Source organism: Plenodomus lingam (assembly GCF_022343315.1).
Source record: "Plenodomus lingam strain CAN1 chromosome Unknown contig_11, whole genome shotgun sequence".
NCBI lineage: Eukaryota > Fungi > Ascomycota > Dothideomycetes > Pleosporales > Leptosphaeriaceae > Plenodomus > Plenodomus lingam.
The window spans coordinates 791,485-818,461 of record NW_027093929.1 but is presented as its reverse complement, the minus strand read 5'-3'; the positions used below and the strand labels follow the sequence as shown (position 1 = coordinate 818,461).

The window sequence follows — 26,977 nt, the reverse complement described above, 5'->3', positions numbered from 1 at the left end:
GCAAGCACCCAATCTTCAGTCCCACGAGCAGCCGGTTGAGATGTTGCGATATCAAGATGTGGAATATCTGGCGGTTTGCTAGCTCTTGTGGTGGAAGTTGGAGTTTGTTCTGCTGTTAGAAAGCGAATGAACTTGTAGAGAATGGATAAACTTGGTTGGGAAGAAGGGCATATCATCTCGCAGTAGGATGCGTTGTGAATGTTGTTGCTAGCTGTTGTGTTTGCACATTGTTCACTGTTTACCGATGGTGAATGCACAGTGTGGGGTTGCCATTGAAGAGAAAGCTGAGCACAAATGTGACAGGACTGACCAGTGTGATTGTATGTCCTTTTCAGAAAATCAAGACACCAATCTGCCTCCATCACCAAATCTACCACTCTTCAAATGAATGCTCCCAGTCCCTTCTTTCTTAAGAAGAGCAACTCCGCATTGAACGCATATCTGGGTTGCATATCGATATCCAGATCCATCGGATCCTGATACGCTACAGGTTCGTTTCCGCTTTCACTACTACTACTACTGCTGCTGCTAGTATCACCACTGTTCTCGGAGGCAGTGTAGCTGCAAGAAGGCTGGATTGTATCTGGCCCATCACTGTCGGGAACGACGAAATCACGATCGGGGCTTGTTTTGCGCATTTGCGATGCGGGCTTCAGTGAGCTGCCTGGCTTCTTTGTTATTGTTCCTTTATGAGGCGTTACGTGCATGGTATGCCGAGAGGCAGATTTTGCAGATTTTGCAGATTTTGCAGGTCTTGCTGGTTTAGCTGGTTTAGCTGGTCTCGATCTTGACGACGACGACAGACGCAAGGGTGGATTGGGCGTATACTCATTCCTATGCATCTGCGATCTCGACTTTGAAGATTTTAATGCAGGCCTTGCGCCTTCTGGTTCATCAAGATCCCACTCCAGAAACGAATCATTAGGATCAATCTTCACCTTGAGCTCATCTCCGTCTGCCTCGCTTATCGATCTGGGCAGGGCTGGAGAGCGGGCGTCGCTGGGTCGCAGCGCGCGAGCCTTCGCATGTGTATATCGACCTTTGCAGTCTTTCAAAAGATCATAGAGCTCTTGTACCGAGAATGCAGGTGCTACTGCCATGAGTTGTGCAACCTTGCTTCGCGTGTCAAAGCCGGTTATACCGGCTAGGGTCAGTTCGGGTTTACACTGTGCATTGTCTGCCTCAATGAACCAGTCCTGACTGGGCAATCCTGGGTTCTTGGGCGCAGCAAGTTGACTCCGAGAAAGGTTGGGCTCAACATTTGGAGAGCTCCGGTACGGTGCAGATGGTACGGCCCCGTTGGGCGATAAAAGCGATAGTGGATTTATAGGTTGTGTAATATCCGGACAGCGATGGTCAATACGGCGCAAGGTATCACTACATTCTGTTAGCTCTTGAGACAGTTGGATAAACAGTGAACATACCAACTCAAATCACTGGATCTCACCTTGGATGCAGAAATGAGTGGCTCATTGGGGCTCGGTTCATTCCGATATCGATGGCGCTTTGCTGGCTTTCGCAGTGCGGACGCATTGTTATTTGCAGTCTTTTCGATTTTTTTTTCCGCCACTCCTTGCTCAGATCCATGCTTTGTACCAGGATGTGCAACAGATGAAGTACTGGCGGCTGATGCCCTTCGTACAGAAGTATGTTTTCTGGACGCGACAGTTGGCAACTGTGAGTTCGGCGCTGAATCCGATCTTCGCAAGATAAAGAATGGTGGATGCCTGCTGCCGAATGGCGGATATATGCATTGTCTTGATTGTGGCGGTGCTGGCTCGCGGACTTCACAAAGAAACCGGTCAAGGTCTGACAATGGCGAAGAATTGCTTGTGGTGGCTGGAGAGGAACTGGGTAGCCCAATTCATGTCAGTAATTGAGCACACGATAGGAGACGCCCTTGCATTTCGTACCTTGGATTGTAAATCGATGTATTGTCGTCCAAGTTTCTGGCTGGTGCAGATTCGTCGTCGCTTGGGACAGGAATTGGCATATCTTGAGAGGCGCCCATCGGCTTACCAATCTCATGTGTCTTCTTCGCTTTGCTCGACTGCCTTGAAGACTCTATAGGCTGCGTGTTCTTTTTACGCGTTGGAGTGTACGGCATAGGCGTGATCTTTGATCTGCGATCACGTTTCTCCTTGCCTGTGGCCGGTCTCACTTTGCTCCTCCGAGTATCTTTTACAGCTCCCATCTGTTCTCGTTCTGTATCACGAGGGTCTCTTTTGTGGTGTGCTAAGGATTTTTCATTAGGAGGATATACGTGCAATCTCTTGATCGTTGGTGTGGTGAAAGACAGTTGTGTAAGTTCTTTCAATGTGCAAATTCGCTGCTGCATTCGAAGGCCAAAGGGGATTGGAAGGTTCTTGTTCCCAGTGCGAGAATTGTATTGTGCATTGCTGATTCCGAAAGGTACTAGCACAGTGCTCCTGGCATCCATGGCAATAATCGCACGAGCGATGAGAAGCGGCTTTGCAGTGACTGACGCGCGCGGTGAATGTAAATTTGCGTGTGCCTCGATCGACAATCGGGGGAGTATTCGCCCGGGACGGAAGAGTCGCGCAACAGCTAGTTGTAATCTCATATGCAGATGGAATGTATAGAGTAAAAAGCCAGTGTTAGGACGTGCAACTCAGGATCTGTTTTGGGTTTGGAAGGCTATCCGTTGTCGGGTCGTCGTTTGCTTATCCTAGGGACCCAGGCGTTACAAGTGCAAGTCACAGGAGCACAGTCTTGCGTCACAACACGAGAATGTAGGAATCTGTCGCATATTCTTCGTTAATGGTTAAAGATTCTGAAGCGTTGAAAGAGATGATGTTGGGGTCAACAAAGGGCACGTCTGGTGTGAGAGAGTGAGATGTGAAGAAAAGAGTAAGATGACCTGACAGCGAAAATATTGCAACAGAAAATGTGTCAAATGATAGTTCTTTGTCCATGTCTGACAGCAAAAATCTTTGCCTGGTAGAGTGAGAGAAGATAATTGGTGCCGTGAAGCGAACGAGATGGTAGCCATTGGCTTATGGAAGGATGGAAGAGGCAAGGAGAGGCGGCAGACGGGAGATGGGAACTAGTTACCGGTACGTCACAAGCATGCGATGACCAGCCCAGCCTCAACATTTGCCAGGTTGCCAGCCTGGAGCAGACACATCCCACAGTTCCTCTCAGCTCCTCCTCCTCATCCACCTTCGCCCATATCACTCTTGTTGCCCAATTGTCGCATCGCAAGCAATCTGCCATTGCGCCCCTATGACCGCCACCGCCGCACTGCATGGGATGGCACGAGCGCATCGTCTATCATCGTGACTTTGCCTACGACTCGAGAAGATCACGAATGGCCAACGGCAGCATCGGCCACATGCCAGCCGGAACCTTTGCTGAGTACGTAGACGACCCTTTCCTGGAGCAGCGCGATGAAGGTACCGGCGCATCGCAGACCTCGTCTGAAGAGGAGGACGAGTATCTGAAGGGTGCGCCACCGGCTGTTGGGGCGGCGCCTCAGGCCTCTATGGTTGCGCAGAAGCCCGCGTCAGCTTCACGATGCATCGCGTTGCGCCCCGGCCTGACGCATCGCCTCTACTCCCATCGTCTGCATGTGCGCGCAAAAGCTAAATGGCAACGCGACAGACTTCTCTCCGGCTCCATGGTCGACGTCTTCGTCGGCGAGTCCAAGCGCCACTGGTCACTGCATCGGAATCTGCTCTGCCATCATTCCGAGCGACTTGAAGACGAGCTTCGGGCCAGTGAGCATGGCGGCGACAGGGCAGATAGGCTCGAGCTGCCCAACTTTGATCCTGCAGGCTTTGAATTGCTCGTCAAATGGCTCTATCAGGGCCGACTTGACGATGTCTCCGACATGGCCGATGCGAATCAAAAGTACGACTATGCAGTCAGCTGCCACAAGCTGTATCTACTATGTGATCGCTTCGACTTGACGCCGTTGAAGAATGTGGCCATGGACCAATATAGAAAAGGACTCAACGAGGCTGAATTGGTTCCTGACCCTGATGAGATCGACGAAATCTACCGCAAGAGTCCAAAGGGCTCACCGTTTCGAAACCTCATGGCACGCATCGCTGCACGCCAGATCATGGATCCTGGCACCGAGCGCGATATAGAAACATATCGCCAATGCCTTGACAACAATCCAGACTTTGCCATAGACCTAGTCAAAGCAATTCGCTGGGGCACTGGAGGCGTCCTACTCGACGACCCCACAGACCCAGGCCACGGCTGCGAATACCACGACCACGAAACCGGGCCAACCTGCTACTCGATGAGCAATGGCAAGGCCAGAAACAAGCCAGGTGAATGATCCAGCTTTCCTAGCGCCCACATCGATCATGTCCCCTCGTGTCTCGCGAGCGTCGACACGCCTCCACTCTTCCATCTCCCCGCCCTCCTAGCAAACCGCATAATAACACGCAATTAACCAGTCAAAAAGAAGAACCAACCACCATCACCACCACCAAACCCCACCCCTACCTCCGCCATCACAAACCCCCCCGCAAACTCGACCGACTCACCTCCCCACCCTCCCCACCCCCATCCCCCAAAACCACCTCCCCCAACTCCTCCTCCCCTAGCTCGCCCACGCGACCCAGCACACGCAAGGCCCCTCCGCCGAAGCCTAACAAGCCCGGCAAATTCAACACTTGGCACATCCAAGGCGACCGTCACTGCGACTCCACCGCCCAGCCCGGACAGGACGCGGGATCGCGCACTGCACAGGGAAAGACTGCGCCGTCTGGTGCCGCCAGAGGGGACAAGGGCGCAGCAGAGCCAGACGCGTATGCTGGAGACGTTGGCGTCTCTCCCAGTCCGCGACGTGCACCTCCCAAGCTTCGGAGACGGGGCTCGCTTGCATCAAGGCAGTCGTGCTAGAGGGGGTGGGGGTGGGACGAGGCGAGAGGGAGGGAGTGAGCGGGGGATAGTGCAGAGATCGCCATCACGTGGGATGTGGGAGTGGACGCGAGTTGGGACGGGACAGGTACGTGGTGTGGGACGGGCAGGTGTGGGGGTTGAGACGGGTTTGGTGTCGGAAAGTTGGGATGATTTTAGTATTCCGTCGACGACAGCGACAGCGACCGCGACAGCGACAGCGACGGTGACACAACCCGAGCGACAGCAGCAGCATGAAGCTCCTAATCATGGAGGAGCGGGATAGTGGCGGCGTTCAATTGTTTTATACAGACCGACTCCCCGAAAGAAAAGTTGAGGGATGATGATTTAAATGACGCCCTTTACGAGTCAACTGCACAATACATACAACCCAAAATATTACCACACATACATCTCTTTTCCACCTTCAACCCTACCTAGTCCTCCCCCTCTCCTCCTCTCCACCCACCACAGCACCACCACCACCACCACCACCCTGCCCCGCAGGTCCCCCCCTCTTCCCGCGTCTAAAACACCCAAACTGAACCCTCGTCGCCTCCCTCCCCCTCTTCAACACGCCCCTCAACGCCCCCAGCTCTTCCTGCAATCTCACCCTCGCCTCATTATTCGTCTTCGCATCCAACACCTGATAAATATCCGTCTGCGTTTGCGACGCGCGCTCCGTCGTAAACGCGGCAAGAGTCTGTGCCATGAACTCGACGTCAAGGGTAGCCTGCATAAGCTGCGGCAGCGTGATGTGCTGTAGATTCGGGGAGCGAAAGGTATTAATGAGCGAGGAGGTAGTAGCGTCGAAGAGAGAGCGCAGGATGCGCGGGGTGAGTGGTGCAGAGGTTGTGGAAGCTTCGGTGTGGACGATGACGAGGTCGAGGAGGACGTTGAAGACATAGGGGCTTGGGTCGCGGTCTGCGATGCCTTGATTGGGTGCGGGTGGAGGGGCCCAGGTCGGGCTGAAGATGCCGGCTTCGATGGTGTTGTGGATGCGTGTGGCGTGGGGTTTGGTGTAAGATTTGAAAAGCTGGGCATCGAGTTGAGAGAGGACGTCGCGGATGCGCGCGGTTTCGTCGGTGAGTTGGACGGAGAAGAGGGTCTCGAAGAGGGAGACGAGTTGCGGGGCGATGGAGGATTGGAAGCAAGCCATGTTGGAGAGGGTGAGGAGAAGACGGGTTGACTGTTTTGATCGTTAGCATTGGAAGATAAAGACAGTGTGAGGTGTAATAGGAATTTACCTGTTTGTTTGCATCTACACGGCCCCAGTCTCCGCGTTCTTCAAGTTCCAATTCATCGATTGTGAGATCGTCGCCCTTGACCTCAAAGTCACTTCCTAGTGCTTTCCGGCCTTGATCCGCACATTCCACCATGCCGGTGAAAGTACGGTACAAGCTTGTCACGAATTGGCTCCTCACCATCTGCAACAGCTTATTACTAGGCGGGACGACTACATCCACGCGAGTCTTGGTCGCAGCTTCGACGTAGAGTGTCTTTTGTAGATTGTTCAGTAGGAAACTTTGCACCGCGAGGAAACGTTGAGGTAGGTTTGTGGTATCTTTGCGCTCAGTATTGCGGGTCCAGTCTTCCAAGACCTTCATCTTCTCAGCATCGGCGTTCCAGGATGCGCAGATAGCTTGGACACAGCGCTCGCGCACGTTGCCGAGCAAGAGGCGCAAAAGCTCGTCGAATCGTGAACTCAGACCGGTTTCTGGTAGTCGCAATGACGCCAATTCGTTGGCTGCAGTGCCAACCAGGACCATAGCTTTTGATAGGAAATGAGATCCTGAGAGAGCATTCGAGTGCGGCGGCCAGAAGGCATACTTCTCCCATGCCTCACCACGATTAGGAGATGGTGGTGGGAGATTACTTTGATCGAAGCGGAATCGTGAACCTGATATTGGACTCAAGGCAGCACTAAGGGGTGTTCTCGGTGTTGCTGCGATTGGCGAGACGGGTAGAGGCGAAAATAGTAATGAGACATCTTCGATGGGAGGATCTGAAAAGAAGGAATACAAGTGATCTCGAATGATGCTGATAAGCTCGGTCAATCCTCTCTCTAGCTCAATCCGATTCTCTTCGGTCAGTGTATGGTGCACTGAAGATTGATTCTGATATCCAGTTGGCAAGTTCCGCTGCGCGCGGCCAGATAGGAAGGACTGTGCAATCTCCCAGTACTCTATAAGCTCAGCCAATAGACCGTTTTTGTTGGAAAGAAGCGCAGTCAAGGAAGCTTGTATGTGCTCCCAGAACTCAATAACCTTGGGCGTGTCGAGCTTCGAAGGTTCGGGACTAACGTTGCTACTCGTGGGTACAGAGCGGAGATGCTTCTGCAACATGCGCAAGTTTGGCTTCTCCACATTGGCAAGATGTCTTCGAAGAACCTCAATTTCCACTCTCGATCGCTCACAAGTAGTACTAAGGCGTAATTTGAGGTATTCATATCGTGATGTGAGCCAATGCCAGATAGGGTTCTCGTCTGTACCAAGTTCCAACATGATCGAGATAATGGTGAGATATTGATCTGATTTAACTTCCTCTCCCCCAGTCTGGTGACTGACAAAGTGCGTAGACCCCAGTCGCTTCCAGGCGTCGCGTTTGAATTGCTCAAGCTGTCGCTCGACGTCGGACCACATGCGCGCCGTCACAATTATCAAATGTATATGGGCGTCAGAAAGCGGCGTCTGCGTACCGTGCGTTCGTTCAACCAGATTTCGCGCCTCGTCAACGTACTTGCGCGCACGCTTGTATTCTTCAGATATTGCCTCGTGGTCTCTTTGACGTATGGCTTCTTGCATAGACGACGCAACTTCGAATAATCCTCGATTCTGCTCCACGGATTCCAGTATAGACTTAAGCGTCTCTTCTCTTTCACGTCCGTTCAATGCAGGCCCCCAGACTTCTTCTGCTTTCACCGCGACCTCAGTAAGCGGAACTTTGATACCCGAGACACCGTATTCACTCTCCTTGACCAGCGCATTCTTCTTCTTCTTCTTCTCCACTGGCGCTGGCTGTGCCGCCGCCGCCGAGAGTGAGAAACTAGGTCCCCTCTCTCGTCCAGCAAAGCTAGATCGACTACCAGTCCGAGTGTGCTGGGGAAGTTTGGGCGTCTCGGCCTCCTTGCCCTGATCCCGCATCTCATTGTAGACCCTGTCAATGGTCGCTTTTGCGCCCACGAAGCGCTCAAAGTTGGATTCGACGAGGACCTTGAGCGAAGCTGACTTCTTCTCAATCGAGCGAGAGAGGAAATCGAGGCCAGCCAGGAGGGAGTCCGTGGACGCTTCGCTGTGAACTTGCGACAGGAAGAGGGATGGCGAGAAGGTGGTGGAGCTCAGAAGAAAGCGATTGCCTATGCATTCTATGAGCCGTTGGTCACCTCAAAGGTATTGTACTGTGTCGACAACTCACGCAGCTTCATGTCATCTTCTACCGGTATGTTTTTCGCCCGCAGCACCTGGACAACACTGGGATACATGCCCAACGGGTCCTGCTCGTCCTTCTGCACCAGGTTCTCCACACCATCCTTCGACCGCTCAGCTCCAGGGACCTGGCGCGAGAACCGTGATCTATCCTCCAACACGGAGAAGCGCGATTGCGACCGGCGCACCTTTTGCGGGGCAGCTCTGGGGACAGCTATGGGCTCCTGAAAGTCGTCATCCTCGTCCTCGTCGGCTTCATTCTTCTCGTCTGGCCATGCTGCAGGGTACAATGTCGAGAGATTGTACTTGTTAAGAATCTCCGTCTCTATCGCTGGATTCATTGTATCGACCGACAATCACGTCCAGCTTGTCAAGCCGGAATTGCTGGTTTGGGCACTGTTGGATGTTACCCAGTCGTGCGATGCTGCGGCCCGCTGAGAGGCGGTTGCGACGGCCAATCACATCAGCTCATTGCTTGGCAAAACGTACGACGTCTCAGCATTGGAGACCTCCAGGCTCACTTACTTGGATCCCTCTCCTCCTCAATCGTACCACACTCCATCGCTCTTTCAGCTTTCAGCTTCAATATGACATTTGATCGGATTGAGTACTGCAAGACCCGTATCTGCTATGCCTCTCAGCTCCACCTTCCTCAAAGCTGACGAACGACATGTTACACACTTACGGATTTATCATTTGGCCAACCGCCTTGACTATCCACATTTACTTCATTGAAATACTCCTGACTAACATTGCTCACCCATTTCCATTATCATGTGCCATACCTTGAAGCTCCCTCACCCGTGATAGTAGTATACGGATTATCTAGATGAAACGAGCGCAGGAATCTCACTTGAACATCTCACTTTCTCTCATACCGGCCTACAACTTCGTTATTTTTCTGCATAATCAAGGCTAACTCTTATCAAGCCTAGCAATTTTCCTATTTGCCACCAGCCAGATCTTGTTTGCATTAACTTCCTTCCAGATATCTTCTCTGAGATTTATTGAGTAATTCTCTTCTTGCATCGATCATGGGCAGCAATTCCCTTGGAAAGCGGCTATCACCAGTTCTCTCAGCCGAACATGACTCGGACACGAGGAATTCAGTCCCAAGGCTAGAACTCGAAAGGCTTCAAGCCGAGTTGAGAAGATTGAAAGCTGAGGCAGCCATAGCAAAAGAGGAACTGGGTAAAGGGAGAAGAAACTCAAAAGCCACGAGTCTAGAATTGAAGACATTTTACAAAGAGGACTGTGCCTTCATGTAAGTCGAAGCATAATCATGCATTCCAATACTAAACCCAGACAGGTCTTTTCCCAAGGACTTGAAAGCATATAATACCGCGAAAAACAAACTTCATGGAGATCTTCCAGGAGCCTTCTATAGGGCTACTTACGAAAAGTCGGCAACCATCACGCCATTCGAAACCAAGGCATGTTGGCCCAGTAATCACCCTGACCTTCAAGAGGGTGTTGCGTTTCAAAGCATGAACGACTTCCTCATATTGCGCGATGTGACAAGCGAAAGGGTCCTTCGTCATTGCCAATGGCAGAGAAAGCGCCCATTCACTTCTTTCATCTCAGCATTTAATGCAGAGAGTAAGTGTAATTGTAAGACTACTTTAGAATGATTCGCTCATACTACAATATAGACATGGCTGCCAACCGCGCCCATTTTCTGTACCACGACAGCCGGTTGCAATGCAGGAGGCTCATGGTCGTAAAGATCTCTACTGAGAGTCTTGTGCCGGCTTTTTTGAATTTTAAGGAGATCGTTCCTTGTGATTCCACAGATGATATGACAACAAAGGCATTGACTACAGATGCTGAGCCGAACAAATCAGCTGATGATCCAGAGTCTGCTGATGTCGCTAATGCTGATTCTGCTGATATCACTGATGCATATCTTGAGAGTGATCTAGGCTCTCTCTCATCAGACTCATCTGAGGATGGGGATGATGTTGCAGAGGAGCATTTTGCGACCGAAACATTAGACGATGTGGATGATGAAATTTTTGGCGAGTACGCCTTGGAAACCTCCAATCCACCAATTTCTCTGGATACCTCAACTCCATCAGCGACGCCGTCTACTGAACAGGCTAACAGCCCAAAGACAAGGGAAGTCACGGTAAAGGTGCCATGTTGGGTTCGTGAGCATGCAGTTTCAAAGGATAGGTCCGACATCAATTTTGCTGAATTTGAAAAATGTCGCTCTGAATGCTGGTTCTCCATAGCAGAAAATCGCCGCAGTGGACTGTACCTGCCCGACACCGAGTACGTCAAGCATGGGCAGCCTGAAGAGTGGTTAGCCGGCGGTTTCATCCTCAGGTCATCCATTAATAGTATCTGGCCGTACGATGGCCGAAAGATACACAAATTCCGGGGCAAAAAGGTCATCACAAGCAAGAATAGCGAAGACTGGCAATTTGATTGGGACAACACGATTTGGAGGTCGCGCATCGAGACGAAGCGCACCGAAAAAGCGCTCGAGCAGGCTGATCAGAAGATGAAGCGCAAGGTTGACGAGCTGCAAGCTAATAGCCCTGAAACCACCTGCAAAATTCCCAAGACTGGACATGGTTTCAACATCATCAGACCATATTTGAATTTCCGTTCAAACGTCTCTCGACCAAGCACCGATTCAGCTTGAATGCCAGCTGCCAGCACAACAAGCCACCACTGCCTCTTCTTCGCCTCAATCTTTTCCAATCTATATCATCACCTCTCCATCGAGATTCTATCCATTTCGTATCTCCCCATTCAGCTGAAACCAGTATCATCAGGCATCCAGTCTCAATGACCTCCAAACTACCCTTCTCATCCTAGCACTATCAACATCAGCATCTCCGTTTCAAGGTCCTAAGTTTTCCACATGGCTTCTGCTTTGTTTTTCCACCAATATCATTTGCCGCTCCATTATCACTGACTGCCGCCTTGACTTTGCATCGTGCGAACCAGTCGCTGCATGGAGACAGATGCAAGCGACATCACCTTTACCTGTGATACTCACTCTATCGAGCCTGGCAAACCTTCCCTATCCACATATTTCTGCATTTCTGCATGCATGATTGCAAGTCTTCATTTCATTACTACGAATCATAGTTTACTAGGGCTAAACGGACCGCATAAAGGGGGACTTGAGCTCAAGGCCTGATATCAAACTCACCAATGGCGGCGATCACGAAGGAGTTTGGATATCTCCGATCTTTTCACTGCCATCTAAGTCTATTCAACAAAAATATTTTCAAATCACGCGTATCCCGAAACCTGCGAATTTGTGTGAATGTGACTTACCACGACAGGCATTTTCCCTGGCGGAAAGGGTATAAGACAAAAAAAGTGTTAATTAGGTAGGCATATCCAGATCCCCTGACGTGCCTTGCAGCACCTAATTACTCTCTCTATCCATGTGACCTGTCATATCCTACCCTTACCCATGCCTACCAGGCCCAACCACTGAGAGACCAATCCAACCGAATCCTACCGATCCGTTACCGCGCCCAACATAACCCTTGTCCCACAAACCCTGCCTGGGCTTGCACCACAAATTCTCCGTCCACCCGAATCACAACCCCTACTCCCCTAACATCCAAACCCCAAACCCCAAACCCCGACTCCCCTGTGTATGTAGGTAGGTAGACAATACCCAAACCGACACATCCCTACTCCCTGATGCCAATCCGCCTCGCCTCGCGCCCCAACAATGCAAACCATTGCCCCGTGACCTACCTCTCCCCTGTACCCATCGCTAACCCTCGACCATATCCCCAGACCCATCGCTAACCCCGACTCCAGCCCCTTCCCAACCATCCAAATCTATCCTTGGACTAATAATACCCACTGTAATAAGCCTCCAGACGCCCAGCCTCCAAGATGCAGACCTCAATCCCAGACCCCTGCCCCCCAAACTCCGACCCAAAAACCAATACGCAGTTGTACAATATTAGCAATGTTGTATATACCTACCATACCCGATCCTCGTTCCCAGACTCAAGACCCATACCGATCCGCAACCCCATGGTGCAGAGTCCAGACCACTTCGCGGTCACCACCTAGACCTACTGGATACGCACGCCCCGTCTCCACAATTGTACCTAGAAATACAGTAAGACTCCACCTTTCTCATCCGCCAAGCCGCGGGAACGGATCGCGGGAACGGGAGCGGCAGTGGTTGTAAGCGCTGTATGAGGTGGACCGTGGGAAGGGGATCAGGGGCGAGGACTGTTTTCACTGCACGTGCTGTACAATGTCCTTAGTTGTCCTGATAGAGTATAACGCGTCGGTGGTGCTATAGGTCAATGAGCAAGGAACGTGGGTATTTACGGCTATTTGTTATACGAGCTTGGGCTTGGGTTTGGGGGGGGCATTTATTTTTTGAGATCTGGGGCTAGGGTCGGGTCGAGGTGAGAGGGAAGTTGGGGTTGAGGTTGAAGTTAAGCTTATGCTCAAGCTCCATCCCAACATCCGAATCCCGCATTCCCCACGCGGAAAGCGCACGAGCGCTGATGTATCTTGACTTGCTGGTGCTATTGCTGCAGTACGGGTAGTTGTACTTGCAATTATGTGCACCTACTGCTATTGTATTATGGTAGTTCCACCACAAACTCACCCTCACCAAGTCCAATTCCAGCTCTCACACCCTCGCCAAGCTCACGCACGAGTAGCCACCGCAGTAACAACCCCAGTATGTACGATACGTATGAATAAATACAGAAAATAAACACCATTCTCCAACCCGCACCATCCAATCCCCAGCCCCCCAAACCCCAACATCAGCCGCCCAGGATAGTCCCACCCTCACGCATCACGCATCCAAGGATCCCCCCATCCCTGCATCCCTCAAACCTCAACATCAAGGGACCCCCTCCCCAGCACCAAAACCCCAGGAGGCTTAATTCTCCGAATGGTCTGGGCCAGATTACCTAACGCATTGGCTTACGGTAGAATTATGTAAATTCCCTTTGGCTTTGGGGAAAAAGAAAAGCTGGTTTGGTGCTGACGAGCACTGGGCTGGTGGATTAGAGATGGTGGAGGCGTCAATGCGTGGAATTTGCCTCCCCTATGGTATCGGTACCCCAATCAGGTGCTCTTTTCCCTCGTGCCCTGCCCGGTACCGTACTGTCGCCGAAGACAGAACAGAAATGGTAGCGCAATTGAGTTCCTGGCGGTATGACGAGCGTGAAACCCATGCCCAACAGACCCATGCGGCCATGCGCTCATACCCCTTACCCCCACCCCGTGACCCCTTCATCTTTATATCTTTGGGCCAAGAGTACCTATCTTGTATCGTGCAAGACACGGCAACCCCTGCCCTCCGCCACGGCCACTAAATTAGCCCCCCCCCCCCCCCCAATACCGTACCTTACCCGCCAGACGGCGAAAAGAAAAGTGCAAGCGGGATTTATTTCCAGTTTGTCAGGTTGAGTAATTTTGAATTGTTGAATGTAGCGGACATAACCAAAGTACTAGCACAAACAGCACCATGCCTGACATGGGCACCTAACTCACAACACCCAACGCAATTGACCCCGTTCTACCCAGACAAGACAAGACCAGACTAGGTAGACTACGCCGTACCCTACAACCGAACTCCTGCTAACCCAGATCAGACTAGCCCAACACTAAACCAAACCAGGTTAACCCCAACACTCCAGACAAAACCGCTGCTAGCCCTATTGCTAGCTACAACACTGCGCCTTGTTATTGTGGCGAAGCAAAATGTTTGCGTCGAGGCTTGGAGTGATGAGCAAGCGTGCATGTCAAAGGTTGCGGTAATCTGCTCACTGCCTGGGTGTGTTTACGTGATTTGATTATTGGATGTTTGTGTTTTTTTTGCATTGTGCCGAAATGGGTACCTAGGGAATAGAGGAGGTTAGAGTGAGGGGGTAGAGTATGTGGAAGGGATGAAGAACCTCATACAAGAAGCGTGCATGCGACTACGGCAGCGAGAATCAATAGGCTTGAAGGGCATGGGTGTGGAAAATGTAAGTTATTTGGCATCTGCATCGTCTTCCATTGTCTGGTTTGCGGTTAACGTGTGCTTTGGTGCATTTGCGCGTACGGTACTATACACTGAGGTAGACTATGTATATCATTGAGAATTGCAAGAACCAAGCGGGCGTGGCACAGAGACTGCGCTGCATAGCATAGTATTGCACAAGAAAAAGAATTACTCCCTACAACCCCAGACCATACAACAAGGCTGGAGAAAACAAGATTTGGAAAAAAATCCCACAACAACGACAACAACAGCAACAGCACGGGGGAATCTCAGAACACAAAAAACCCTAGCCCGAAACGGATGATAAAATAAAGCGCAAGCAAACAACACGCCCCGCGCCCTACATGGGTAGCAAGCAAGCAAGCAAGCAAAGCCCCAAACTACTCGGTATTGGTAATAACAGTCCAGCCCACACAAGCCAGGCGCCATAGAGATCCCCCGTCCCTCTCTAATGCAGTGAGGTGAAGTGAGGTGATGTTATCATCTGCGCCCTCCGCACGCACAGATAAAAAATAGATCGTCGTCAAAACTTTCCCAAAAGCAACATTTGCCTCCAACCAAAAAAAAAGAAAAAAAAAGCACCCGTCCCCGGAAGCCGCCTCGCATGATGATGAGAGTGTGAAAGGGTGAGAAGGGAAGAGATGAAGCCGGTGAGGGTACCAATATCAACAGAGTCAAAAAAGGGTAGTAAGAGTAGGCTATGGTGGATGTGTGCAGCCGAAAAGAGACTGACTCCTGGGTATGTAGCCTGATATCGGCGGGGCTGCAAGTCATCCGTAACCCGTGCTGTCAAGAAGAAGCTCGTGGTTTGATGCGCGCACCCGTGTGCAGCAGGCAACCATGTGACCAAGCCCCATCAGATGCGGCGCAATCCTGAATATGCATGTTGCCATGATGGGCAGAACGGGTAATCAACCTGAGGGACTCTCAAACGCCTCGTGCCCGGGGGGGTTTGATTGTGAAGGATGCTGCTGTGCCGAAGGCAGTGGTCCGATAGAGCGCCCCAGTAGATGGGAACACAAGCCCATACAGTGGCAAAGATGAAACAGGGTAGATGGAAGTGTGGGTGTACGTGTTGCGTGAGGCAGATGCAATGTTGAGTGGTGTAAGAGGGTATAGAGGAATGGTGCGACACCATATCCGGTTAGCGCGCTCGGATCATGCGGACCTTGAGTGGATCACCCGACGCCAGTCCTTGAACCACACCGCCCATGGACGCGACATCCAGTAGATCAGACGCCCTGAATATTCCATATTCTACACCCTCGTCGTACGCTCGCCGTATTGCTGATAGGTGTTGTCTGCTGCGATTTGGTCCAGCTCGGTCCCAACGTCGGGTCGTGAGATCTGCATCGAGTGCGTAGCCGCCGAGACGCCCGCGGTTGTGGAAGCGTTGAGATAACCATAGTCCCAAGAACCCCGACCTCCCTGAGATAATGAAGTAGGGTATTGTGGCATATGGGGAGTCGGAGGTCCCCACTGAGTCATACCTTGTCCTGATGGTGTCCTCTGGACCACCGACATGCCATGGCCTGCTGATCCTTCGAGGCCTGCTGACATTTTCAGATGAGGGGACAAACTCGATGATGCAAGGTTCGTATTGTATGCACTCGATACCGTCGATGCCGCCACCGATTGAGGGGACGTGTTCCGATGCGCGTCCAGTGTGCCCTGCGATAGCGCGCTTGGAAGGTAGCTCGATGTTGACGCGATGGGAAGAGATCCGATCCCAGCCGTGGAGGAGTAACTGGCAGACTGTAGAATATTAGTTTCATGCCGTGCCGTATTCAAACGCAAACTTACATATTTGCTGATGATCTTCTTTAGCGCATGCGTCAGAATCTTCCAGGGAAATACCTTTACATCCTTCTCGATGTTGCGAGGTTTCGGGTTTGGGAAGCCCATGATGACCTTGAAGAAATCCTCACTGTCCGGTTTCGCCTTTGAAACTGTCAGAGGGCGGAAGCCCTCCAGATTGCGCCGTATTCGGTTTTTTTCCTCGACCGTGAACCGCACATTCACCAACTGTTCGAGCAGATATATCGTGTCAACGCTGGTGATGAAACATTCATCCTTCTCTTCCCACCAGATGCAGCTGACGCATATACTGCGAGCCGCCCGAGCTTCGGGGGTGACTGGAGTAAAAGACGTAGTTATCGTGCTTCCGTGCTGCGACCTTTTGAATTCTACGAGTCGCCGCTTTGCGTCCAACTCTTCTTGAGACCAATCTTCGCTCATCTTGTCGAGATCACCATCAATCTTCAGGACCGCCTTTGTCTGGTACATGGAGTACGGGTTGAATGGCTGCGCCGTCGAGGGACCACCGGCCTGCGGAAGCGTTGTAGCTCGCACCAAGACTGGCGCTGCAAGCGCAGACGGCGATGGAAGTACGGAAGATACAGATGTGTTTGCTGATAGCGAGCCAGAGCTCCGTCCGAGGTGAGCATGAGGATTATAAGAGCCATACGAGTGCAGACTTGGTGACATTTGTGGGAGTTTGTAGTCGGCTTGGGACAGGCTCATACCCGAGGGTACGGCGTAGAGGCCTTTCTGAGAAAGCTGAGATCCGTAATTTGCCTGCTTCGAGAGATCATATCCGCCATACACGTTCGACAGTGACGAATGAGCTGGCAGTGGGGAAAGCTGGGAGCTCGAGTAGGCCCCAGATGATGACCGTGGTTTGGCCTGATAACGAAGTGCATTCGCGCGTTTCGCAGTATTACCATCCTGATAATCCTGATGGTCGCCAAACTCACTCGAATATTTGCGCTTTTTCGAGAAGTCGGGGGATGACTGATATGCGAGATTCGGCGACATGTCAGTGAAGGTGAATTTCCCCGCGTCGGTCTGAGAGCGTAGGTGGCCCATTTTGTCCTCTATTTGAAATTTCAACATCATGGTCGGGTTCCAGGAGTTGGTCAGGGGAAAGGGAGGAACCTCGACGTTGAGAACGTAGTTGTACCAATCGTCGTCATAGTCCACCTTCTGCAGTGCAGCGATGCACTTCTTGGAGCCAAACATGAGGATAAAAGTTTCTTGACTGGCTGCGAGATCGTAATTCGTCCTTAGGTGAAGGGACACGGAAGATCCAGCGGTGCCCTGCGTAGGCGAGACCAGTTCGGTGATTTCCGTATCAGTAGCTGCATGAGTGACGGGATGACGAGTTCTTGCATCAATAAATGATGGATCGGGGTGGAGGTCGCCTGTTCCGCGTGACTCGTATGTTGAGCTGGGTATGTAGGGCATCTCTGCACCTGAGGGTTCATGGGTTAGACGCGCGGGCGCATCCGTGTATTGCGAGGCGAATGCAGGCTGTGCAACACCCGAGTAGCTCGGGACCTGATTCGACCTTGTGGCTTCGGCATCTGCAGGGTGGGTGGTCAGTTAAAATTGCCAGGCCTCCGCACGTGGGCCCAAACGGGCCCATCCGACCAAATCATGGGCAGCTGGTCTGGCCAAACTGTCAGATGAGCCGCAACAGACTTACCATACACATATTGCTGGTTCTTATTATATCCAGACATGGACGAGGAGTTGGGAGCCCGCACAGCTTGAACAGGCCTCGGCCTGTTGTAGAAATCCTGGTAGCACTGTGTGAAGTTATAGTCTCCAGGGGCAAGGTTGGCGCCTAGAGCAAACGGCTCCCTATAGCTATCGGGCTAGAGCAAATAGTATCAGCAGGCAAATCTTTGCGTGGGGCCTGAGGCAAGGCAGCAGCCAAACGCTACTGGCCTGAGTGGCCAAAGACACCCTGAGAAACTTATGCAACCTACTGAGCTGAACGCACCTGATAGCTCGGCTCTATTGTGCAGGCCAGCGTGACGGTATTGTAGCTCTGATATAACGGACAAGGAGACCCTAGGATTTGGTCTCGACGGCAGTCGACCGTCTCTCGTAATGTTGAGGGGCAGGTAGGGTCCAGGGAGATATGTGCCCTTGAGTAGGGGAGAGACAATGCGTCCTTGTTGCAGTAGATTGTTGCGACAAGTGAGCTCTGCAGGCAGAGACGTGGCAGAAGGCAAATTCGAAGACAATGTGGACCTTGTGACCGGTGGAGTGAACAGAAGGGGCCTTCTCAGAGACAGACGATCAAGGTGTTTGGAGGACCGATTCATACGGGGATCAGGGGGATTTTGAGTGTCTGTGTTGGACGCAGTGATTCCAGCTCTTCGTCTGCTAGAGTTGAGACAACCGCCGCTCCCTATCGACGAAAGAGGCTAGAGACAAGGTCGTTTTGATAGTGAACAGCAGTGATTCAGAGCAAATGCCAGGTCCTAGAAATGAGTATGAGCGACTTGGTACGCAATGTCGCATAGCACGAGCCGCGTTTTGATGTGATAGACGCGTTGACTTACATTACAGAACAAAGAGGCGTCAGACATGTATCCAGATTGTACAGAGTTGACCAATGTGAAGGGAGCTCGGCAAGCTTGCCGTGCAGATGGGAATGGAGAGGGTGCAGGTATGAGAGGGGAGGGGTGGGGGGTATGGGCTATGACGGCGAAGGTAGGCGACAGCTAATGCCAGGTAGAAGAGTAATGGTACGAGGCAACAGAGATACCCAAGTGAGCGGGAAAGGGCAGGATTGGTCAGTGTTAACAGCGATGGATAGGTGGACATGCAAGGACGGGCAAGCAGCGTAGGCTATGGGGGGTTCGGATGACTCTTGGTTATTACCGATCCCGTCCACCTGGTAGACTAGTGGGCCAGTGAGTAGTGAGGCACGTCCTCGAACGGCTAGTATACTGGCCGTTGAGCACGACGTGATACAAAGCCTGACAGCTCTGCTGGTTGTATGCCAGGATAGAGAGCAGGAGCGAGCCAGCGCTGGGGGTTCTCGTGCACTGCGGCTCTGCCTGGTGGCCTGGTGGGCCAGAATGGCGCAGCAGCCGTGCTGGTTAGGCAGTAAGCTGAGAAGCAGGGCTGGGTGTGAGTGGTCAGATCAGTGTGGCAGACAGCGGTGGCTGCGAGCAGTGTGCCGGACGAGACAGCTCCAGAATGCAATGCCAAAAGCAACGGGGCTGCAATGCCTGCGTGTGATGAGTTGGCCGGTACCTGAGATGTGGAGTGGGGCAGCTAAGACCTCTGCAATGGCAAGAGGCGCGGATGCGGAGGGCGAGGGCCAAAGCGTCGAAACACAATCCGTGAGGCGTCGACAGTGGAGTAGGGACTGGGAGCTGTGCGAGCGTGCAAACGGAGAAGGTGACTGACAAGAGGTGGGGAGGGCAGGCGAGGGAGACGTGGTGGGCGAGTGGGGGGGGGAAGGAGGGGGAGGTGAGAGGAGGGGGGAGAGGAGGGCACAGGATGGCAGTGATGGATGATGGATGATGGATGATGGAAGAAGAAGGGGAGGAGGAGGAGAGGAGGAGAAGGAGAAAAAAAAAGAAGAAGAGCACTTGGGGACAGCCTCAGGCAAACGTTCGGGCGGGGGAGGGGGCAAGAAAAGTGTGCAAGTGGGCAGCGCGGCGGAGACATGAAGGATGATATAGAAGCGGCATAGCACGGCCGCGAGCATCAGCAGTGAATATCTTCTGGGTGGGATGGCATTTTTTGTTCTTTGCAGACATCTGTCAGGGCGAGCCATGGGCGCGGTGGACAAGAGGATGTGCTGCAGGGCTGCGCCGGCGATGACGGGCCACGATGACGGCAGCCGGGCGAGCAGCACAGCCAATGCACGACCGGTGGATGAGCATGGCTGGGTCTGAGCACCGTCACGATGCGAGGCTCGCGCAAAGGGAGGCTGGTGTGTTGGAGTGAGGTGAGCAACAGAGCGAGGGCTCAGGACTGGCCTCTGGAGCAGAACAAACATTGGCGTTAGGTAGCGAATCGTCGGCCATCTATTTCTGGTGTGGCTTGCAGCCAACCTTAATTCCACATCCCTGTCGCCGTCTGCACATCGCCAGAAAGCCGTGCCCCCCCCCCCCTTCTCCCACCCCACGGACGACAATGAGCCCCCAGTGCGGACAGTAAGTATTCTCTTTCACCGTCTCTCTCTCTCTCTCTCTGTCCATTTCTATCAGTCTCTCTTTCTTGCTCTCAGATCCTCTCTAGGCCCAGACACACACATCACAATGCTGCCTGTCCCCTCCTTCGGCCCCAAGGCACGGCGACGAACTGCTTAGATGATGATGATGATGATGATGATGATGATGATGATGTACCTAGGTAGCTACCTACCTGCCTATGGATGTGCTGGAGGGGCGGGCCAAGGGAGTAGCAACAGTTTGTCCCACCATGGCGCTCTTTTGTGTGCTCGACGGCCATGAAGTGGACGCTGTGATTGATGGTAGGTACAGAACAGTACGATAGGTACCGTACCGTATAGGTACAGCAGAGATTACAATGTAGTCACTACCACTCCACACTACAGTTGCTACCTACTGGCTACTACTACCACTACATGCTACAGAAACGACGCACTTGCCACTAGCTGCCCATGGTTGGTCCCGGCTCCTTCCTTCGCATCGCGTCGCCGCTTCCTCCGTCTAAAGGCCGCTGCGCCGGGGAAAGGGAAGGAGCGGAGCCAGCGGAGCCAAACGGGCAGCCGTGCGGGTTGCTCCTTCGCTTGTACCAATTTTGTACAGGCAGCGAGATGAGGCTGAACAGGAAGGAACAGTTGCGCGGAGATGAAACCGACGGGGCGTGTTTGGCTGTGGCCTGACGTCTTTGCTTTGCTCCTGCTGCCGCTGCTGCCCATGGATGGCAAACGGGGCAGGCGCTCCTTGCCCCATCACATGACTTGGCCCATTACAGCCTAGCCTACTGTACAATAGCTTCCTCCACACAGGCACCCACCGTACACACCGTATCTACCTGAAGTCATGGATACTGTATACGGTACAACTCCATCACCTCTCACCCTTCACTCATCATCCATCACCCACACGACACCTCCATAACTTTTACACAGTAGCCTTCTCCCTACCTTTTCCAATAATACTTCTCGTCACCTCCAACACGCTCCACCGCCACCACCACCACCACCACCACCACCACACCACCACGCTCCCTTGCGCACCCCCGGACCACGTCCATCCCCTCTCCAACACTTGGGGGCACTTGGAGGCACTTGGGGGCACTTGGGGCACTTGGCCAGTGAGCTCTGTCTGGTCAGGTCGTCGTGTGTGGTATTCTTAGAAAGCCGATCTCTCAGTCTTGTCGCTTCTGTCTTTAACCCAAAACAGAAAATTGGCGGCTTTAGTGAGGCTGTGTGTAAGCCGCCCCACGCACCATAAGCAGCGAATTAGCCCACCAGCGCCCCACACGCAAGGCCCTAATTGCCTCGTTTGAGCAACATTAACTCCGATTCCACAACGTCGCTGCTACCTTGGGAACAAGTCAACAGGCTCCCAGTGTGCCTCGTGCTCAACCCTTCCCAGCCCTGTCAAAACTCTCTTACGCCATCCTCGTGGCTCGAGGCTTCAACTGCCGTACCGTCCGTGAGTGCAGTGTTATAGACGCTCACGCCAGATCCAGCAACCGCATACCAACATCTGCCTTGGCGGTACCGAGGAAGCTTTCCCAAGCAAGCTTCCTCGCCAACTTCACCATCTCAATCGTCTTACACTATCCAATCGCCGCGCTACAGAAACAACAGGGTGAGAACGTGTACCGTAGGCTCTCGTTGCTACTACACCACTCACGCGAATTCGAGACGAATTCACTGCTAATTGCACATTCTCACCCTCCTGCGCTTGGCCAAAGTAGGCGATTAGCTGTCGTGCATCCCCGATTGGGCTCGTCGTGCACACTGCAACGCGACGCGTCCCTACCTACTTGTCAGCCTTCGGGAGGAGTCTAGCCAAAACACCCAGCTTACAACCTCAACTATGCGCCCGTGGAGAGACCCTGGGAAGCGCATTTCCATTCCACTCTGCGCGGTCTAGCCTTCTAGAGACCCCTCCCGATTCTACCGTGGCTGGAAGGCGTGCTCGTAGCCGGGATAAGGGCTCCACGAGGAAGTTTTCCATGGGCCCGGGTTGACCTCATCCTACTTGAAACGCGTCCAGCAGACGGTGTGGTACACAAGGAGGGGCAAGCTGCAAGCTGCCGGCTGGGAGAGTTGTCGCCAAGCTGCAATCACTTTATCGAACAAACGTTTGTTGCCCTCCAATGCAATCTCAACCACCGTGCATCCTGTGCGGAGCCCCCGAGCGGCACCTCTTTCAAAGAAGGGGCAGCTTGTGCTACTGAATCAAATCCCATCCTCGGCCAGCTCGGGTTACCGTTCGTTGTTCGGCCAGGTTCCACAAACAAAGTACAGTATCCTTCTGTGGTTACATAGGCTTGCCTAAGACGGGAAGCACCTGCTTCAGCCGCTTGTGTTATCGTCCGGCACATGCAACCGGGCTTCAAACAACCTGGAAAGGCTTTTGGTGCTAGAGCGCTACATGACGCCTCGTTCTGGGAAATTCCCATGCCCTTCACGCAGCTATCAAGGGCAACAACAGGAACTTGTCAACTTATCCTTGTCAGCAGGCATTGCGGTCGCCGAACGTGCCTCGGACCACGAGAGAATAATCTCCGTGCTGGAAAAGCTAAGCAAACTTTTTTTTTCGATGAGCCGTCGGACATTTACGAATCAGACTTTGCACTTGGCATGCTAACCTACGAAGCTTGCTCACGATCTTCGGATCAAGCCGACTACCCTCTGCGGCGGTTGACTGACTTGCAACCTATCCCATCTGGACCCGGTGGTTGGGTATTTCTTTGCAGATGTTACACAAGACCTCAATAAGGCTCGACAAAAGCAAGGGCAGCTTTCCAGCTACCTGGTCAAGGGTGACGAGACCACCCATCGGAAGATCGCTGTGGGGTAAGAACGCTTCTCTGATCATGCACCTACGCGGGCTCCTGCATTGCACTAGGACCCGTGCACACTTTGATGAAAGCCATGATGGAGACGCGGAGAGCCCGAGCAAGGACAGTGTGATTCGCCACAAATGCACAACACGCGACTGGGATGCTCCAGCTCGTGGACCTGCCTAGGATGCATTTTGCATTCAAGACACTCGAGCACTTGCGGTAATGACCGATGTGCGACACATCGTCAACGGCTCTGTCTCACGTCATGGTTCGCCGCCTCTAGTGGATCGACCATCAATGAGGTGCAGGATCTCCCTCGCATTCGACCGAAACCGGTGGTATCACAGTACAACGCATCCGTCTCGATCGTTGTACGTAGTCCCGTGACCATGCCGAGCATCCAAAGCATTCCTTTCCAAGCCATTGACGACTTCAATGACACTGGACGATGACTTGTTGCTAGCAATTAGACATGAGACGAACACGACAAGACACGTACGCGCCATATCAAAGAATGCAGCCGCACGTAAACAACAGTCGTCGTGTATGCAATGAATCGCCAGAGCTTCGCCTTTTTTGTGGGCGTCCCGGGCACGCCACAATGATTACAGGTAACATGAGTTTTCCGTCTGGCAGCGCGGGTAACATTGGCCAAAAGGGGAGGCCGACTTTTCCTCCTTCAGAGGCCCATTTTCACACGCTTGCAGCCTGTCTCGTCACTCCTTCCAGGTAACAAATGTCTGCTGTCAAATTTCCGCTCACGGGGTCCATGACGAATCGCTTCTCAGGGGCAAGGCGTCGACGTGGACACAGTGAGACTTGAAGCAGCATCTACCGCAGAAGGGGTGGGGGGCGGTAGGTAACGTAGCGATGCCAGTTCGAGCTCGTAAACTCAACATCTCAAGGTAGCTGACACGCACGATTGTCCGCTGTGATGAATGAAGGGAAACGGACATATACCCTCACTACAACGCGAATTAGAAATTTCCCTGGTTTATGAGACTATCTGGATTCTTCTTCATGGCTCTAGCTACCATTGTAGATGACTCTTCTTTGACTCTTATTCCCCCCTTGTGTTTTTGCCCCTGTGCATGTGTATGAGTGTGTGCATGTGCATGTGCGCCGTTCAATGAAGTCATTACTGGACACTGGACACTAGACACTTGACACTTGACACTTGACACTTGACACTTGACTCTTGTACTCTGATGTCTTTCTTGCTCTCTTCTAGACGGGAGTTTACTAGACGGGAGTTTAGACGCACACCTTGTTGAGCTTTTGCGCTTCGGTGCGGGTGGCGGGTGTTTTTGGGGGTGGGAGGGTGATGGTGCTGGTGCTGGTGCTGGTGCTGGTGCGGAGTGGTTGAGGTTGTTGAGGAGAATGGTTGGGGTGGGAGGAGAGGGGAGGGGTTAGCTGTGGTGGAGGGCGAGGTTGTGAAGTTGTAGGGTGGTGGATAGGTGGATAGGTGGATAGGCGGACAGATGGATAATCAAAACCCGTATTGTGTTGTATTATACTGTTTATACTAACAGCAAGTAAGTTTAAGGATAAGCGTGAATTAGGTGGGGTTGTAGGGTTAGTAGAGAGTGGTAGACTATACCCTACTTTACTTTACCCTACCCTAAATAATATCAATTATTATTTCTTATACTTGATAGTAAATAATAAGCAAAGGTCCAAGTACAACTGTAAGTAAGTATACTAGAAATTAGGGTTCTAGCGCATAGATTAGTTACTTGGGTTATGTATAGAGAGGGTACTAGAGAGGTGCTTTTTTATGCTTAGCTACACTATAGTACAAAACTGGTTTATAGTAGCTATATTTATCTAAAGTAGACTATAAAGTAGTTTAAGTATAAGAAGTAAACCTAAATAGGGTTTACTATACTATATATTCTATAAAGGTAAATTACTTTTTACTTTATATATTATTAGTATTATATATATTAACTTTAGTGTCTATTTAAATATAGTTTATATAATATACCTAATTATAGGTTATATAGTAGATAGATATATAGAACCTAGGGGGAAAATTTAGTATAGATAGAGGGTATATAGTAGGTATAATTTAGTAGGGTTACTATATAGGAACTAGTACTAGTAGATACCTAGGTAGTATAGGCGTGTAGCATACTACTACCTAGGTACGCTATAATAATAACTAAGAGACTAGGTAGTATACCTAGTATATAAAATTATAATCTAAAATATCCTATAATAATAGGTTAGTAAGTTCTATAAAGGCGCCTATTGCAACAACACTCCTATATTATAGTATAGTAGTATTACTAAAGATTATACTCTATATTATAAATATTCTAGGGCAAATTAGTTGCTTATACTATATATATTATAGGTTTTTTTAGTAGTATATTAGTTTAAAGTTAGGTATATATATATATTATTATATATACTATATTATATATAGTAGTAAAGGGGTAGTATAATCTAGTAAGCTTATATAGTATAGGATATATAGTAATATTATATTATATTATTTATATATACTAATATAGTATATATATATTATTTAACTTATATAGTTAGGACCCTCTTATATTATAATTATCTATAAACCTAGACACTATTATTACTATTACTATTATTTAGCTCTCCTATACTACTACTATCTATATAAGGGGTATCTATAATAGATACTCTAGTTTATATTAGAGACTGCTATAATTTTAGTCCTTATACTCTAGAAGTATTTCTCTTATTACTATTACCTTTAGCCTTAGCTTTAGTTATATAGTTAAGTCTAGCCTTTATATTCCTAACGCGTGTATTCTTATAAGTCTATATTAGTAGAGTAGAATCTAAAGTCTTTATTAGAGAGTCTATAATAGTATAAGGTTAGTATTATTATATATCTAGTAGTATATTATAGTTATCTTTTATAGGCATGTTTTTATAAGTATCTAGAGTAGAATTATTTAGTTAGGCTAGTATACTATATAAATAGGTTTACTTTTATAGTCTTATATCTAGCTATACTAGTACTTATTATAATCTAATACTACTAGCTAGGGGCACACTAACTATTAGGTTAGGATACTAACCCCTAAAAACGCTACTATTACTATCCTAGGCACCCTAGTCTTTAAAGCTAGTAATACTACTAGTATATTTAGATTAGGGTAGACGTTATCTTTATATATATTTAATAGGATAGGGTAATACTAGGTTACTTATAGCCTATAATAAGTCTTAGTTTAAATATTAGGGAGTGTTACTATAGAATCCTAACTAGGCTACTACGTAGTTATAGTATATACCTAAACTACTATAAATAAAGTTAGATATTAGCTACTAGTATCTATATAGACCTCTATATATAATAGACCTCCCTAGGCTAGGGCCTTATAGGATAGTAAATGTTTAAGTAATTAGGGTAGTAATACTATTACCTAGTAAAGTATAATTATATATAATAGCTCCTTTATAATAGTAAGATTAGTATATTTAAAGAGGTAGATAATATACTTATATTTTAGTTTAGAGTATTAGTTCTTATTCCTATATATCTAGGTCTACTATATAAGCTATTTTAATACCTATACTCTATTAAAATATCTAAAAAATAGATACTTAGTAAGGATAGTATCCTATATATTAGTCTACTTAGAGTTAGAAATATAGCTAAATAGTTAGTCTTAGATTATATTAAAGTATATATTTATAGCCTTATAGATATACTTATTAAGGTTATTAATACCCTTCTTACTAACTATAAATATATAAATCTATAAGACAAACACTTTAGGCGTATATATTACTACCTATACTATAATTAGATTATTGCTTACTAATTTTAGCTATAAGTAAATACTATATAGTTCTAGTATTTTGTGTAAATATAATC

The 26,977-nt window shown here is 50.2% G+C and overlaps 8 protein-coding genes across 8 annotated transcripts; 4 read left to right on the top strand and 4 right to left on the bottom strand.

The window, feature by feature from the left end:
* Position 1: 1 nt before the first annotated feature.
* IAQ61_000690 (uncharacterized protein) lies at positions 2-3,047 on the bottom strand. The gene is made up of 3 exons (XM_003842621.2): positions 1,914-3,047; positions 1,425-1,850; positions 2-1,377 (listed from the first exon to the last, which is right to left on the bottom strand). The coding sequence occupies exons 1-3, from the start codon at positions 2,582-2,584 to the stop codon at positions 381-383; spliced, it is 2,094 nt and encodes a 697-aa protein (XP_003842669.2). The 5' UTR covers positions 2,585-3,047; the 3' UTR covers positions 2-380.
* Positions 3,048-3,268: 221 nt separating this feature from the next.
* On the top strand, positions 3,269-4,881 carry IAQ61_000689 (uncharacterized protein; the record flags this gene model as incomplete). The annotated part of the gene is made up of 3 exons (XM_066094782.1): positions 3,269-3,378; positions 3,625-4,304; positions 4,442-4,881. The coding sequence occupies 3 exons, from the start codon at positions 3,269-3,271 to the stop codon at positions 4,879-4,881; spliced, it is 1,230 nt and encodes a 409-aa protein (XP_065955090.1).
* Positions 4,882-4,909: 28 nt separating this feature from the next.
* On the bottom strand, positions 4,910-8,704 carry IAQ61_000688 (uncharacterized protein). Its single transcript, XM_066094781.1, has 3 exons — positions 8,293-8,704; positions 6,126-8,233; positions 4,910-6,067 (listed from the first exon to the last, which is right to left on the bottom strand). Exons 1-3 carry the CDS (start codon positions 8,642-8,644, stop codon positions 5,312-5,314), a joined length of 3,216 nt encoding a protein of 1,071 aa, XP_065955089.1. The 5' UTR covers positions 8,645-8,704; the 3' UTR covers positions 4,910-5,311.
* Positions 8,705-9,337: 633 nt separating this feature from the next.
* Positions 9,338-10,953, top strand: IAQ61_000687 (uncharacterized protein; the record flags this gene model as incomplete). Its single annotated transcript, XM_003842625.1, has 3 exons — positions 9,338-9,567; positions 9,613-9,902; positions 9,956-10,953. The coding sequence occupies 3 exons, from the start codon at positions 9,338-9,340 to the stop codon at positions 10,951-10,953; spliced, it is 1,518 nt and encodes a 505-aa protein (XP_003842673.1).
* A 4,608-nt stretch (positions 10,954-15,561) lies between these two features.
* IAQ61_000686 (uncharacterized protein) lies at positions 15,562-18,578 on the bottom strand (the record flags this gene model as incomplete). The annotated part of the gene is made up of 3 exons (XM_066094780.1): positions 18,078-18,578; positions 17,792-17,963; positions 15,562-17,669 (listed from the first exon to the last, which is right to left on the bottom strand). Exons 1-3 carry the CDS (start codon positions 18,417-18,419, stop codon positions 15,562-15,564), a joined length of 2,622 nt encoding a protein of 873 aa, XP_065955088.1. The 5' UTR covers positions 18,420-18,578.
* Positions 18,579-19,307: 729 nt separating this feature from the next.
* On the top strand, positions 19,308-19,514 carry IAQ61_000685 (uncharacterized protein; the record flags this gene model as incomplete). Its single annotated transcript, XM_066094779.1, has 1 exon — positions 19,308-19,514. The coding sequence occupies one exon, from the start codon at positions 19,308-19,310 to the stop codon at positions 19,512-19,514; it is 207 nt and encodes a 68-aa protein (XP_065955087.1).
* Positions 19,515-20,707: 1,193 nt separating this feature from the next.
* On the bottom strand, positions 20,708-21,001 carry IAQ61_000684 (uncharacterized protein; the record flags this gene model as incomplete). Its single annotated transcript, XM_066094778.1, has 1 exon — positions 20,708-21,001. One exon carries the CDS (start codon positions 20,999-21,001, stop codon positions 20,708-20,710), a length of 294 nt encoding a protein of 97 aa, XP_065955086.1.
* A 1,314-nt stretch (positions 21,002-22,315) lies between these two features.
* IAQ61_000683 (uncharacterized protein) lies at positions 22,316-23,292 on the top strand (the record flags this gene model as incomplete). The annotated part of the gene is made up of 4 exons (XM_066094777.1): positions 22,316-22,561; positions 22,589-23,005; positions 23,064-23,119; positions 23,172-23,292. Coding segments are annotated over 4 exons (840 nt in total), but the record flags the coding sequence as incomplete, so codon positions are not given.
* Between the last annotated feature and the right edge of the window lie 3,685 nt (positions 23,293-26,977).

Coding starts and splice junctions, on each gene's coding strand:
- IAQ61_000690 (XM_003842621.2), bottom strand. CDS start 2,584: ATGAGATTACAACTAGCTGTTGCGCGACTCTTCCGTCCCGGGCGAATA. Junction 1,851..1,913: donor ACATCGATTTACAATCCAAG/GTACGAAATGCA, acceptor TGGGCTACCCAG/TTCCTCTCCAGCCACCACAA. Junction 1,378..1,424: donor AGATCCAGTGATTTGAGTTG/GTATGTTCACTG, acceptor AACAGAATGTAG/TGATACCTTGCGCCGTATTG.
- IAQ61_000688 (XM_066094781.1), bottom strand. CDS start 8,644: ATGAATCCAGCGATAGAGACGGAGATTCTTAACAAGTACAATCTCTCG. Junction 8,234..8,292: donor AGAAGATGACATGAAGCTGC/GTGAGTTGTCGA, acceptor TAGAATGCATAG/GCAATCGCTTTCTTCTGAGC. Junction 6,068..6,125: donor GTGTAGATGCAAACAAACAG/GTAAATTCCTAT, acceptor CGATCAAAACAG/TCAACCCGTCTTCTCCTCAC.